At 36.4% G+C, this 16406-nt stretch overlaps 1 protein-coding gene across 6 annotated transcripts in view; it reads left to right on the forward strand.

Moving 5' to 3' along the window:
* CFAP91 (cilia and flagella associated protein 91) overlaps positions 1–16406 on the forward strand; it is a 116768-nt gene that overhangs the window by 70097 nt on the left and 30265 nt on the right. For 4 of the 6 annotated variants that reach the window (XM_074301322.1, XM_074301327.1, XM_074301326.1 and 1 more), the window contains 4 exons: positions 2366–2514; positions 2936–3027; positions 4040–4222; positions 10270–10852. In XM_074301322.1, coding sequence (XP_074157423.1) covers positions 2366–2514; positions 2936–3027; positions 4040–4221 — 423 coding nt within the window. In that variant the 3' untranslated portion in view covers position 4222; positions 10270–10852. Of the gene's footprint in view, positions 1–2365; positions 2515–2935; positions 3028–4039; positions 4223–7622; positions 8219–10269; positions 10853–16406 lie in introns of those variants that run through there. The other 2 variants (XM_074301324.1, XM_074301325.1) reach the window with 2 other exon arrangements.

Below are 16406 nucleotides of genomic sequence, written 5' to 3' on the forward strand. Positions count from 1 at the left end.
TGCCTACAAAGGAGTAACTGAAGTAATTTTGTCCAGTGATCCTCTGATTATTAATATCAACTAAGGCAGGACACTGGGAGTTACACTTTCTCTCAAGAATCTGGTGTCTCAGGGAGAAAGCAAAGCTGATGACTTTGTGCAGCTTTGCTTCACTTAAATCTAGTTCATTGGAAAGTTAGGACATAACAACAATGCAAAGCTCTAATTGAAGAGGAGAAGCTCCTCCCTTGCTCCTGTTGAGGGATGACATGCTGATTACGCCACTTCCCAAAACAATCCAGGGCTTCCTAAACAAGATAATCATTCAAAAGCTTATTCACACAGGACCTATGGATGTATCCCAGTGGATGAAAAATACACGTTTTTTCTAGACTATGATTACCCAGAGAGATACGTGGTGGGCCTAAGCAACACATTGTTAAAGAGTTCTGCAGATGAAGGGGTGCGAAAGATGTTATCAAAGGAGTATAAAACCAGAAAAAAATGGGGGTTCATCTCCTAAGGTAGATAACTTTGTTAGTGAATCAGTAGCAACCAATGACAAGAGTATGTTGCCCATTTGCTGCTTCGGTATGCCTACAGTAATAGAAGATGACAGTGAAGGCCTTTGAACACATGGGATGGACCCTGGGATATGTTTGTGGAAGGGCATGAATGTGAATCATCCAAGATAGGTTGCAATATGCATTATTGAAATGGCTGTCCACATCAATATTACCAGTCATTCGGAGTGTGTCAACAAAGCCTTTCGTTATATACCCATCAGCAGATGTCATTTTAGGACTTTGATAGTGCTGCTCTAACCACTAGCTACCTAGTATATAAATACTGACTTGTGTGCTGAAATAATGGCTGCTTTCTTGAGGGTACTCCATTTTCAACTATCAAAGAAAAATAGACATGTAGATATCAATATATAAAATATATATATAAATATGAAAGCAGCAAGGAAGTACAGTAGATTGAGTCCTACACCTGTAGTTGAGAAGATCTTCATTTAAAACCAGCCTTAGACACTAACTAGTAGTCTAGCTGGGCAAATGACTTAATTTCCACCTGCCTCAATTTTATCATCTGAAAAAAAAATCAGATAATAATAGCATTTAACTCCCAGAGAGTTGAAGATAAAATTGTAAACCTTAAAGCACTATTAAAAATGCTAGCTAACATAAATAGATAAGATGGATTATTTTTAATCATTACTCAACCATTTGTATTGCTATATAGTGTAGTGGTATCAAACAAATTCAATTCAAACATTTATTAAATGTCTACTATGTGCTGTAGTACTGACTTAGGCAGTACAGATGAAAAGATGATAATAAAGAATCTCTGATCTTGAAGAATTGTTATTCTCCAGAGTTGGAGATTAGAGGGAGAAAAGAGGTAAAACAGGTGATTGTGAGATGCAGTAGAAGGAGCCAGAGATTTGGATTCACAGTTTTTGAGTTCAACCATTTAGGAGAACAATTTGGAACTATTCCCAAAAGGCTATAAACCTGTGCAGACCCTTTGACTTTTTATTTGCTAATAGGGATACCTTGCAAAGAAGTCAAAGAAAAAGGGAAATGACTTATATATACAAAAATATTTAAAGCAGTTCATTTTTTGTGTTGGTAAAGAATTGAAAGTTGAGGAGATGCTCCTCAATCAGGGACTGGATGGGCAAGTTGTAATTTATAATTATTATGGAATACTGTTGGGCTATAAGAAATGATGAGGGGTGCTTATTTGAACTGATCCAAAGTGAAATGAACAGAACAGGAGAACTTTATACACATTAATGGCAATATGGCAATGATAATCAAAGACTTAGCTGCTCTACTGAAAACAGTGATCCAGGACAATTCCAAATGAATCATGATAAAAAATCTGCTATTTCCAGAGAGAGAAATGATAATCAGATCAAAGATGAGTTGAATAAAATATGATATATATGTATTGTTTTTTAAAAAAAAACAACAAATATGTAATGTATCAAGAAATGCAGTAAAGTCTATACAAAATGAGGTTCTATAGAATAAAAATACATTGACTAAAATTACATTAAAAAAGGTAAAATCTGTATTAAGAAGAACACAAAGATTCAGAAAAAGTCAAAGCAAATGTGTTATTTTTAAATTTCAGTTTTAAAAAGAAACTACTTTTAAAGTAATGAAAGCTAAAGTTTAGAGCTTAATATGGAAAGTTATTCAATATTTGGTTTAATTTTTTGATTAGCATTTAGTGTAAGTTCTTAATTTAACATATATTTATTAAGTGCCAATAGTGTGCTTTAGACGTAATGCTGAGATGAATCCATCTTGAACTTCCTTGACATCATTGATCTGGTGTAACTAAGCAAGATATTTTATGTTTAATACAGGTAATTAAAATTCACCAGAGTACTGTTACCTCCTATCTAGAAGATATCATACTAAATACAGAGGAAAATACAGCAGAAGAACAAGCCCGGGAAGAAATTCAGAAGATGGCTGAGGAAATCAATAACATTGCTTATGAAATAGAAGATCGGTATGTACTCAAAGAATAGAACAGAGGATGAACAAGTCTGTTCATTGCCTCTGTCACTGAACATTTGTGTATTTTGCTTTCTTATCTACTATACAAAGCATGAAGAAAATGTGAATGAAGTTCTGTGACTGTTGACAAAATTTTAGATAGCACTAAGAGATTGTTCCAAAATTTTAGACATTAGTGCCACAAACCCTATCTCCTACAGGCTTTTCCCCAATAGAGGCATTGATTCAAATAGAGCGAAACTTCCTGGATCCTGTAGCCTTTTCATAACCCCTCTGGATTTTATATTTCATAAAATTCTCTCAGTGCAGATCTATTCAGACCAAGGTTATCACTCACAGAAGGAGGGTCTTAATGCAAGAAGATAACAAAACTTTAGCAAAAAGATTTTAATCCCCTTGATTTTATCATTTAGTCGAACTCATCTCCAGTCAGAAGAGATTGTTGCAGAGTTAGTTTATGGTTTCCTGATTCCAGAAGTGCAGAAAACATTTGTGAAGGAGAAAGGTAAGATGTGGAAACACCTCTTTAACACTTTATTCAAAAAATAATATTCTGTTTTGTTAAAACAACAGGGATGAACATCAGGGTAGACTGTGCCCCTAAGATCAAGTCTGAGGATAAGTACTCTTGACTTCCAGGAGCACTCAAATTCAGCAACAGCAAATCCAAAAACAACAATAGCTAAGATTTTGATATACTAGTTACTATGTGCCAGGCATCTTTACCATTATTATTTCATTTGATCCTCACAACAACTCTGAGAGGTAGGTGCTATTATGACTCTCATTTTACAGATTGAATAGGGCATGCCCAGGTTTGCAGACAGCTAGTAAGTGTCCTGAGAGGGATTTGAACTTAGATCTTCCAGACTTCAGGCCTGGTATCCTGTGCACTGGGACATTTAGCTTTCCTCTTCCTTTAGTCACTATATACAATTTTGAAACTATCTCAGATTTTGCCCTACATGATATTGGACCCAATTACAGTCACAACAGAAACAGCAATGCAGGAAGAGCCCTTGTCCAAATCTATCACATTATCACATATGTGTGTGTGTATCTTTTTTTTTTCCCCCCCTTAGGTAAATTGGGGTTAAATGACTTGCTCAGAGTCACACAGTTAGGAAGTGTTAAGTGTTTGAAGTCACATTTGAACTCAGGTCATCCTGACTTCAAAGCTGGTGCTCTATCTACTGCGCCACCTAGCTGCCCCCTATTTAATATTAATATATTTAATAAATACTTGCATTTGAACATGTCTCCTAAGATAGAATGTAAGCTCCTTGAGGGCAAGGATTTTCAGTCATTTTTGTTTTTGTATTCATAGCATCTGACACATATTAAGTGCCTGACATAGTGCCTGACACAGTGTAAATGCATGATAAATGTTTACTGATTTAATTGATGTACACGTTTTAAAACAAAAACATTTTCACAGCTATCTTTTCCAAATACCTTTGGAACATTTTTGCAGAATAAGTTTTCAGAGTAAAAGCATTTCTTTTCTTTTGCTCCAGTGAAGAATTTACAAAAGAAGCACATTCTTGCAGCTCATCAGATTATCCACCAAAATACCGAAAATGCCTTGCATCAGCCTCCACCTGAGGAGCCCTCCACCCCCAGGCAGAGACCAGGTCCTCAGAGATTGACAAGATGTTTGCTGAAATTCAGGGCCAAAAAGGACCAAAAGTCGGATTAAGGTGAGTTTGGTTTTCTGTAGTTTGCTTTTTTTTTTTTTTTTTTTTTTTTTAAACACCTGGCCCATAGCCAGAGGTGACCTGTGGAATTAAAAGAGCTTGTACCAATTACTATGTCTTTTATATTCAATGAAGGCAAAAGATGCTTCTTTTAGGAGGGTTCCTTCAGTCGTTAAAGAAGCTATGGAGGGTAGTCATCAGCCCAAGGATAGGACCAGGGTCACCTGACTAAACAGAATGATGGATTATTAATCAATTTAGCATTTGGTTGAGAGTTGTTGCTTTTAGACTTCTGAATTTCCCCTTCTGGTAGAGGAAGGAAGGGTTCAGAAATAGCAAAGCCTAGAATCTGGGTACCTGCAAGCAAGAGGTCAGGAGGAAAAGATTGAACAAAAAGGCAGTTGTGGAATATTAGCCCTTTAGCTCCTTATCAAGACCAGTTAGGATGTGGAGAGAGGGGAGTAGGAGGAGTGTCCTATGTAAGGAAGAGCAGGAAAGTTAGCTTCAGTCAGCCATAGACATGTGAAAGGGAGGAATATGTGATGAGGGAGAGAGGGTAGTTGAATCCTGGTTTTTAGAGAGTTTATAAAACAAACTGAGGAGGTTATATTTTAACTTAGAATAAGGGTTCTTAACACCAAGTGACCATGGATTTGTTATTTTTTAATCTTTAAAAAAATTTAATAGTATTTAATTTTTCCAAATACATGCAGAAATAGTTTTTAACATTCACCTTTGCAAAACCTTGTGTTCCAAATTTTTCTCCCCCACCTCTTCTGCATTCAGCAAGCAATCTGATATAGGTTAAACATGTGCATTTCTTCTAAACATATTTCCATATTCATCAACCTGTAAAAAAAAAAAAAAAAACCCAAACAGATCAAAAGGGAAAAAAAACAGCAACAAAAAGGTGAAAATACTTTGCTTTGATCCACACTCAGTCTCTTTTTTTAATCTTATAGAAACTATTTCAGTATAATTGATTTCCTTGATCATTCTGGGTATTTTATGCTTTGAGGTACAGAATTCTGAGAAGGGGACTCTAGAGACTCCCTTTCACAAGAAAAGTGAAGAGCCCCAGAACTAGAGGTTCAGGAGGCCCCCAAGTCTGTTGTAACAGGGCCACACCTGTGCTTGAGGAATCTCAGTTTGGCAGCTGAGTGCAATAGAGAAGAATGTTTTAAGACCCAGAGAATTAGATTGTAATAATAGTAATAGCTAGGATGTTGAATTTTCTTTGAGGTTTGCAAAGTGCTGTGCACTTTGGAAGAAACTGAGGCTGACAAAGGGAGCTCAATAGAAATAGAAAAGTTAGGAAGAGGGAAAGAGTGGAGCTTTCACTTGGGACAGCAGAAGCCTGAGATGCCTCTGAGACGCCTCTGAGACATCCACTTTAGCATGTCCACCAGGTCCCTGGCGACTGGCCCTGGAGATGAGAAGGCCCTGGGGCTAGAGAACAGGAGCCAAAGGACTCATCCCACTGACCAAGCAAAGTGGGCTCAGAAACTAGGACCACAAGGATCAGAGCAGCCTGGTGGGCTTTGGTGGGCTCCCTGCTTAGGGAGTCCATTTAGCTATCCTCCAGTTCGTGGAGGCCCAGAGTGGGATTAGTCTGCCAGTGGCCTCTGCAGGGATCCACAATGGTGTGGAGAAGTAGGTCATGGCAGAGAGCAACAATGAATGTCTGTGACATGGTGCTTCAGTTCACTGAAAGTGGGTGTCACTACAAATAGTGTAAATTACTATATACACCATATATACTATGTCAAAAATGAGTATCAGGACAGACTTAGATTCAGGAGAGACCCTTCTTGGTTGTGTGATCATCCATTGAAAGATTATGTGTAGAGTGCTTTGCAAACCTTATAGCACCATATAAATGTTAGCTGTTGATTTATTTAACCCCTCCGCCTTGGTAACCTCATTTGTGAAATAGGGAGAATAATGCTTTTTTGTAGTTTCCTCTTGGGGCTGTTGTGAGGATCAGATGAAGTAAAGTGCCTTGCAAATCTCAAAGTGCTATATAAATAGTAGTTATTCTTAAATTGTTTTATATGGTGACTTGCTATTGTCTAACCACTTTGTGAGTGATTGTGTCAAAGAATTAATTTGATCCTATTTTATTCCAGTCAGTATTATTCAGTTTAGAGTGATTCTATAGGAATAGAGATTATTTATGTTATATTTGTCTACTAATACGCATTTAATCAATCTGTTCATCAATATTAGTATATATCTTGCATGTAGGGATAATTAGATAAGCTTAGATAGATTCTTTTTTCTATTAAGGCCCTGAACTTTAAACTGCAAGTTATAAGTTCCCTTGCTTGTATAAAGTTCAGTTGCATAACCACAGGAAGTCGTCTAGATCCCAACTTCTTAAAACTATGGATCATGGATCACTACATGAGGTCTTTCTACTAAATGTATATGAGTCATGGGATTATGATTTCTTATCAATCAATGTTTGATTTGTATACATATTTTACATACTTAAATATACTAGGGGTCATGTAAAAATTTCTCTGGTGAAAGGGGGTCATGAGTGGGAAAAGGTTTAAGAAGCTCTGGCCTGAAGGATCTCCACATTTACTCTCTATTAAGTAACTAAGTTCGGCTTGGTGGAGATGGTCTAATGAAGTGGAGAGTCTTTTAGCTTATTTTTGTTCCTCTGCCCTTCAGCATCCCTCTCCATTGCTCAATATGGGAAAGTAGCCACGCACACTTGGCCAGCAACTAAGTCTATCTACCAGGCCCTCTTTAGCCTTCCTATAGAGAGAAGGTATAGATGTCTGTCAACCAATGAAATCCTGTATTTTTACTTGACATAATATTTATATCATTTTATCAAAGGGTTTAAAACCAAGGCTCTGGAGAGAGGGGACATCTTGGTTCATGAGAAACAGCTTAATTTAAGTCTTGTTTAGTAAAGGGGGCCAAGTCCCTTTAATAGATGGTTATTGACTCAGAGCTTTGCCTTAAGGAGTTTTCTTGTGAATTAGATATTTGGGATCCACATGACTTCTCTGACTAAGTACCCACTACATTCAGTAGGACTAAGGCATACTGTATTAAAAGGATTCAGAACTAATATGGATTTGTCACCTTGAAAGTTTCAGAGTAATAAAGTTTAACCTTCCAAACTCTGAGAATCTTCCAATACTGGGTTTTATTTTACATCAAGTATTCAACATTAGCTAGCACTTTTGAGGGTTGATACCTCTGATAACAAAATAAACCTTGTAATTGTTATCCAGAAGACAAAAAAAAAGCTATTTACTTAAAGGTTTTTATGGAAGTATTATTTATAATTACAATAATTATAATCTGTAATCAACCTAAATGTCATAACAGGGGAATGATTTAATAAATTGTGGTAACCTAATGTTATGGAATTCTCTAGTGTAATTCATGTCAACCAGTATAAGGAATGCAAAGAAACCTGGGAGGATCTTTTTGAAATCAATCAAAGTGGAAAAAATAACCAAAAATAGCCTCCTGAAGAACAGAGTATTGTCCACGCTAGCAATGCCCATATAGGAGAAAAATTAAAGGTAATGAACAAAGAAACTTGACGGATAATTGGAGCCTTCATTTTGGAGCCAGAAGACCAAAGTTATGATCAGACCTTCTCCCATGTGCCTCTGGGCAAGCCATTTAAGTTCCTGGTCCCCTTGCTTTCACCATCTGTAAATGAAGAGAAGTGGCTAGATGACCTCAGAGCTGCAATCTGTGACCTCTGGATAGGATGTACTTAGAAGTAGAAAGAACTGAAAATTTTATAGTATTTTGCACATTGATTTTTATGTAAATAGTTACAAAGCAAATTTAATTAGTTACATTGACATATTATAAGACTTTGGCATTTATCAGCCTTGACAATAAAAATATAAAAAAAACCATAATTCATGAATTTGTTAGGTGGTGTTTCCTGTTGGTTTTTATCCAAGCATAATAGTTTTTAATGATCTTTGCTTAATTAAATCTCTTAAGCACAAATTTCTCTTTTATTTGGTTTTACTTGGCTTTGAGAAGAGTGTGATGTAAACTCTCAGGCTATGATCTATCATTTTATTCTATCTGTATATATTTTAATCTATCATTTGTTTCTTAGAAACACATTGTCTCTGCCTACATAGGCTGTATCTTAGGTAGTATCTTAATTTACTGAGAAGATGGAGCTAGAAAACAACGAGCCAGTCAATCCTTCCCTTCTCACACACACACCAAGATAACACCCAAGGGATTCATGACATCTTAAGAATCAGTGGTGCTAGATGGGGCACTGCATTCCAGAGGAGCTGGGTTCAAATGCTGCCTCTGACATTTACAAGCTGAGTAGGCCCCTGGGCTTGTCAAGTCCAGCCTCAGCCATTTCCTAGCTGTGTGATCCAAACAATCCATTTAACCTCTATATCCCTCAGGTTCTTCATCTGTAAAATGGGGATAATAATAGAAGCCATCTACCAAGATTGTTGGGAGGAGAAAATGAAATGATATTTGCAAAGTGTTTTGTGAATCTTAAAGTAAATGCTAGCTATTAGTATTAGTTGTGTGACTCAGACAAGTCACTCCTCTCTGCCTCAGTTCCTCATCTGGGAAATGAGGTGGCAGCATTCAATCTACAATCCTAACATCAGGAACAATAATTTCAATAATCAGGTGATTGTATTTATAATGAACCAACAAATTATATTAAAACTAATTGTTTGATTTCTGAGAAGCCATGTTGTGAGTAGCTCCAGAATGCTTTGTGACTTCTGTTCCCCAAGAGATGCCTCCACTGGGGGTTTCACTGTTCTTCAATTGTATCAGGACTGCTGGTTAGAGATACTGTAATATCTTGTTCTGGTTTATCTCTTACCCGCTTTCTTAACACTTACCTTTCCAGTTTCTTCACTAAGCCCACATCTAAATTTACCCACATAGTTATCTCATTCACTATTCATCAAAATACATAATCTTTCCCTTCATTCTGATAAGACAGAAGTTAGTTTTCTCCAGAAAAAAAATCTTTTTTGAAGACAGCAGCTGAATTTAGCACTATTTGCATTCAGTAAGGCATTGACAAGAATCTGCTAATTGCACATAAACACACCTGAGCCAGCAGTCTCTGAATGGGATGATATAAAAAAGTTCTATCAAACAGGTGGGAAAAGCTGATTATATTTTAGTGGTTACCAAGTAGCTGCTGCCTCCTAATCCAAAAGATATATCCTACCAAGCAGAGGGCCCAGAACAGTCTTCATAAGCTTCTGTACCCATGAGATACTTCTCAAAAAATAACTGGCGAGCAGCTAGTTGGCACAGTGGATAGTGGATAGTGGCGCAGAGCACTAGCTCTGAAGTCAGAAGCATTTGAGTTCAAATCTGGCCTCAGACATTTAACACTTCTAACTGTGTGACCCTGAGCAAGTCACTTAACCCCAATTGCTTCTTGAAAATAAAAACCAAAAAATCCAGAGAAGAAATCACTAGTGACCTGATACAGTAGTAGTAGTAGTAGTTGTTGTTGTTGTTGTTTTTAAATAAAAAACCCAGAGAAGAAATAACTGGCGACCCAAGACAGTAGTTTCAATAGAGCAGTGAAGGATGGACTCCAGATTTCAGAATCTTAGGAAGTGAAACAGTGGTGGAAAAATAGAGACAGTGGGCATAGGTCACTTGTTCAGAGAAGTTTAAATAGAAGAAATGGGATTAACAAAGTCTGGTGATTCACATATTTAGTTCCATTTGTAAAAATTGCCAAGAAGAAAGCATGTTTGTAACATCTTCATAATATTCTTCAGTCCATAGATATATTCAGTACTTGTGAGAGTCATAAAAATAAGGGGGAAATATTTTTTTAAAATTAAATCTGAATCTTTTGATAGCTTCAAAATTTATGCTCTGGTTTTAGTGACATGTGCATTCTTTTGAGAAATATAAAATGGGTAAAACAAATCTAGGAATGTTTCTAAGTGAACCTTGAGTTGTGTTATAAATTTTATTAAAATGCAGACATTTGCATATGGGTTTTTTTGTGTTTTGTTTTTTTTTTTTTTTGCCAGATGATGAATGTTGTAAAGAAGATGTACATATCAGCAAGAAGAATTCCAGGCATATTTGCTTCTTCCAGCTCATGATAACACATGGGATTTTGTCATTGTGTGATTCATGAGGAAAAGAAGAATGGTCTTTGGGAGACTTTTATCTTTATTAAACATACAATAATTTCAAATAATTTTTAGTACTAGAGACCAAATGTAGGAATTTAATTTTTTGCTTAGATGTCTTCCAGAGCCACTTAAATGTTAGGAACCCTGGCTTATGGGTCCAAGAACTAACTCCTTGACCTTCCTTCAGCTGATGCCTTTCCACATCCCAGATTAATTTATTTTTTATCATTACGTTTTACTGCAAAACGCACCATATATTAAGTTTCCACCTTTCTGATAACAAACAAAAGAATAGCAATGCATTAAAAACATATGTCTAATAGCTATTATTGGTTTTCTGTTTGAGACTTCTTTTTTTTTTTTCTTTTTTTTTTTTGTCACAGAAACAGGAATATACCTATGCAAAGGCTCAAAATAAGCTGTCTTTTTAAAATGAAAAGTTAATCAATAAATTTCATCAGTGTCTTTAAAAAAAGTGGATTTTGTTCATGAACTATATAGAAAAATAATTTACAGTAAAATATTATTTTGTATTGTTTTGTCCTCTTAATGTACTTTGACAAATTTGCTCATTTAATCCTCCTGGGGGGGGGGGGGAGAACGAGGTAGATTAGTCAAAAAGTACTTCCTTTGTATAAATGAAAAACTTGGATACTGATTTTTCTACCATTTAAAAGGATTTGTGGTAGAAAAACACTTTGTATAAACTGTACGTGGCTTAAGTGCTGGTTTTGAGTCATAAAGACTTAGGCCATGTCTTAACTGTGATAACATGTTAGTAGTATGATCATGGACTAAAAATTAAAGAAGGATTATATTCCCTAGGATCCAGAGAGATTCCATGTGGGAGTTAGCCACATTCATTCATTTATAGGTTCAGATCCTCTTTGCCCCTAAAAAAACTTTGAGTTTTAAAGGGAAATATTACAGAACAGGTTTTTCCCAACCTGTCAATTAGGAAGCCCGAGTTTAAAATTGAGGGGCACCAGGTAACTGATTTGCTACATATAGGGTATTAGCATTTCAGGAGGAGGAGGGAAGGGATGTGGCACATGGTACTGCTAGAAACAGTTGCTCCCTTTATAAAGTTTGTGAAAACATTTCAAGTGAGAAGGGAACTTCAGGCATAGTGGCAGCTTCCACTTGAAAGGCCGGGCCCCATTTTGCTAGAGATGTCCTTGCATATACACATATTCTTCCCAGGACTAGTTCTGCATAGTAATAAATTGTCCAACAAGATGGGACTGTCCCAATTACCTTTCACCCCACCTCACCTCATCACAGATCTCACTATCAATATCAAGAATTCAAGCAAATAAAAAAATGAAATCTTCACAAATAATTGCGTATACCCCAAAATGAAGATCTTTTGTTTTCTCCGAGTCTGAATTGTGGTGATGGGTTTGGATAAAACAGATGCAATAGTATTTGGATTAATTTGGACATGGATAAATAAGAAAAGAAAGAATATACTGCTCAATACATTAACCTATTTTTCTTTGAAAAAATATATGTGTATCTGTAATTGCTTCTCTAATAGCACAGAATTTGGTTATTTTTGTTTTCCAGGAAATGAGAAAAGCATTTTTAAAGAAGCATTTTTTTAAACTATCTCCTACACAGGATTATTTTTATTTTAAAAAATTTATTATTTATTCATTTTAAATATTCTTTTAAGTTTTGAGTTCCAGATTCTCTCCCTTCCACAACTGTCTCCATCCACTAAGGCAAGCAATATGATATCATTTATACTTGGGAAGTCATTCAAATTATATTGCCATATTAATCATATTTCCAAAAAAGCAAGAAAAATAAAGTGAGAAGATTATACTTCAATTTGCATTCAGAGTTCATCATTTGTCCCTTTGGAAATAGAGAATATATTTTCATCATGAATCCTTTAGAATTGTCTTGGATCATTGTATTGATCAGAATAGCCAATTCACTCATCATTACTCATTTCTGTGCACAGTGGTCTCTCATTTCTCACTTCACTTTGCATCAGTTTATATGTCTTGCCATGTTTTTCTGAAATCACCTCATTTATGATTTCCCATAGCATAATCATATGTCACAACTTATTGAGTCATTACCCAATTGATGAATATCCTCTCAGTTTTCAATTCTTTACTATAACAAAAAGAGCTACTGTAAATATTTTTGTATGTATATATTTTTCCTTTATATTCAGTCTCTTTGGGATACATAACTACTAATGGAATTGCTGGATAAAAAGATATGTACAGCTTTATAGCCCTTTGAGCTCACCTAGTTCCAAATTGCTCTCCAGATTGGTTTGGACTGGATCATTACTCCATCATCAGTTTATCGGTGTACCTATTTTTCCCTTATCTTCTCCAGCATTTGTAGTGCGAGGTAGTATCTCAGAATTGTTTTAATTTGCTTTTCACTAATCAATAGCAATTTAGACCATTTTTTTTTATACTAACTATATAGATAATTTGGATTTCTTCTAATGGAAACTGTTTATATCCTTGCCACCACAGTAGCTTTTTACGGTCAATTTTGTTGTTGGTGGTTGTTTTTGAGAGGCAGTCAGGGTTAAGTGATTTGCTCAAGATCACATAGCTAGTTAAGAGTCCAGTGTCAAAGCCCTGGATTTGAACATAGGTCCTTGTGATTCCAGGCCAGGTACTCTATCCATTGCCCCCTCCCCATTTCTTTTTTGTTTGCTCATTTTTCCAACCTATTTCTTTACTTTGAACTTTATCTTAAAACTGGGCTCTGCTCACCTGGCATTTTTTGTTCTGCCTTTTTCAGAGCTAGTTCTGGAGAGAGGTATAGTTACTGTTTTCCTGGTCTGCTCTCTGGCCTTTACCCAAAGGGCCCCAGTCCCCTAGAGCCAACAAGCACCAGGACAGTCTTTGCCTTGGAACTGCAACCAGGAACTCCTGTTCCCTTTGGACCAACTTCCAGCCCCCTTCTTAGGCCCTGGGAACTGTGACTCAGAACTATACATGGAAAACAGAGTTGCCAGCCAGTGTCAGCTGTATCCTTTGACACTATAGGGTCCCCTCTGTCTTTCTAATCAATTGACTTACCCTTTTACTTCTGTGGGCTGAGGGTTTTCAGAGCTCCTGCTATTGCTGTGGCCACTATTGCTTCCATTGTGGGTTCTAGACAGACTTCTGCCTCCATGTCACAAACTTCCTACTGACCGTCTTAAGTTTTTTTAGGCCAGAAAAAGGTCCCACCCTGATCTTTTTTTTGCCTCTGACACTCCAAATTTGATTTGGGGAATTATTTTAAAAAGCTTGCTTCCTAAATTACCTACAAGGTTATTTTTTCTTTTGTCAGTAATCATTACCACTTTTTATTTTATTTTATTTTTTAACATTCACATCTTGCCATTTAGTAGTTGAAATGATGGATGTAGACTAGCTTTAATAACAATACCCACCTGATCCATTATATTTGACTAGATTTTTCTTGCCATTTAATATTATCTTTTTGTGTGTGGGGGTTTAAGTATATATGTTCTTTGTGTTGGCTCAGTCTTTGGTTCTTTTCTTGAATTTGTCCTTCATATAAATCTCTTCCTATTCTTAATTTTTCACATTCCTTATAACATAATATACCAAAAATTGTTCACTCATTAGGTATATTACTATATTTTCCACTCTAGTTTCTTCTTGTTTTTTCCTCAGTAGTATTTTATTTTCTCAATTACATGTAAAAATAGTTTTCAACATCCATTTTTGTGATATTTGGAGTTCCAAATTGTTTCTACATCCCTCCTTTTTGCCCCCTACTCCATCCCCAAAACAGCAAAAAAAAAAAAAAAATCAGTTATTTTTTAAAAAAGAAAGTGGCAGTAACAAGAAACAAAAGCTTACAAAAGTAAGATGTGCTGATATCTTACTGTCCTAAGTATATTTTGATATCTTAATTGTTATTAGCTTTGCTTTTTAAATATTTGTTGCAAAGAAGCTGGAAAATTGAAGTCTCAGTCTTATGCTAATGTGGAATTAAAAGCCCTTACCCCTGGAACTAACATAATTAGGTCATAAACTCCTTGAAAAGCTTTTACTTTTCTTCACAGAGAAACATCCTCTTAGTGCACTTTGTCCCTTGGCTCGCAGAAAGGCAAAGGTCCCATAGTCAGTGAAGATCTCTGACAGCTGGACTTGCTCTAGACACCTTCATTCAGAAAGTCACTTTGTCTCTCAGAGAGTCACATTGGATGGTGGTCTCTAACATCCCCTATCTTTTATTTTGATAAAAAAAAAAGCCACCAAAATCAGGTTTATAAAACTCTTCAGTCCAAGGAGATTTCCTCAGCAGCATGCTCCTTATATTAGGAAAAAGATCATTATCATGGCCTTCTAAGCTGGAAAACTGAGGTCATGTCATGGAGATTAGAAGATGGGGAGCTTGCTAGTCCGTTCCTTGCTATTGGTGTGAGCTGCTGGAGAGCATTTTGTTCATTAGTCTCCAAAGCCACCTTCAGGCAAATGCAATAGGAAGTCTGATGGATTATCTGAGTACTTTATATTTCTGTGTTTGTTCATGGACTCCTGAAGTCATTGGAGTTTATACATTTTATTTGTGTGATGGATGAAATTAAAAGCTGCTCCATACTCAGTATATGCATTATGTCCATCAATTGCCTCTGTGAGAGTTGGGGACCATATGACACACTTCTGGGGAAGCAATGATATGAACCACATAATAAAACAGAATAGTGAGTAATAGTGAGAAATGTGAGTTAGGCCCCCAGTATCGGATCTCAGACATCTATCAGGTCTGTGTGAGCTCAGTGTCTTCATGGGCCCCGGACCTTGAGTGTTATATACATTAACTTATTGGATCCTCATAATATCTGTAAGGTAAGTAGTCATACAGATATAATTATCCCCATTTTGCAGATAAGAAAGCTAAGTCTTTAGAAGATTTTCATTGATTTACCCATGGTTACACAGCATAGATTCCCATTCAGGAACAATCCTTTAAAAAAAGGTGTCACCCAGACATTAAAGAGAGGGTAAAAGCTGTCCAGGAAAAAAAAAGAAAAAAAAAAGTACGAGAATAAGAATGAGACTGAAGCTCAGACTTTGGAAACAGAGAATTTTTACAGTAAAGTTGGAGACAGCCAGTCTAGCTTTTCTCTTTAGATGTGGGAGAATGCTTCAAAACCTGAGGACAGTTCACACTTCCTAGTTTTGTTACCCTGGGCAAGACACTTAACTGAAATTGCCTCACAAAAAAAATGTTAATAACAGAAACAAGTCTGTGAAGTAAAATTAATTTTTGTATTAGAGACATACAAGATAAAAATAACAGTTGATCATTAGATTTGTGGTTCCAGGTACCTGGGTTCCCATCATAGCTCTCCTACTTACTCATTCTTAGTACTTCCAAAATCAGTATTCATGCTAAACATTTTATTTCCCCACTTACTGTTGGATCTTAGACAGTGTTCTAGACCTTATTTTCTCATCTATAAAATGGCATCATTGTGCTTGATGACTTCAAAGATCCCTTCCCCTCTAAATCTATGAGCTTTATTTAGTGATCCATCCAGCCCAGATCAGTTGCAGTTTCTAGGATCACAGATTTTGACCTGGAGAAGACCTTAAAGCCCATCTTTTTCATTTTATAGATTAAAAAAAGTGAAGCTCCAGGTCACACAAATAGAGGTATTGTTGCTGTTCAGTCATTTTCCCATTGTGTCTGACTCTTTTTGACCCCCATGGAATTTTCTAGGCATAAAGACTGGAACAATTTGCCATTTCCTTCCCCGGTTCATTTTACAGATGAGGAAACTGAGGCAGCCAGGGTCACATAGCTAGTGAGTTTTGCAGCCTGGATGTGAGCTCATGAATATGAGTTTTCCTGACTTCAAGGCCTAGGTCTCTATCCACTGGACCACTGAGCTGCCCTAAGTAGAGGTAACAGAAATGCAATTTGAGTTTATTCTTGGGTTCTAAATCCAGTACTCTACATTATCCCACATTGAGTTTTCTCTGCCTGTGTCTAGACCCGGGGGCCTCTACTGTCCTGGGAAC

Source organism: Sminthopsis crassicaudata, chromosome 3 (genome assembly GCF_048593235.1).
Source record: "Sminthopsis crassicaudata isolate SCR6 chromosome 3, ASM4859323v1, whole genome shotgun sequence".
In the NCBI taxonomy this organism is placed as follows: Eukaryota; Metazoa; Chordata; class Mammalia; order Dasyuromorphia; family Dasyuridae; genus Sminthopsis; species Sminthopsis crassicaudata.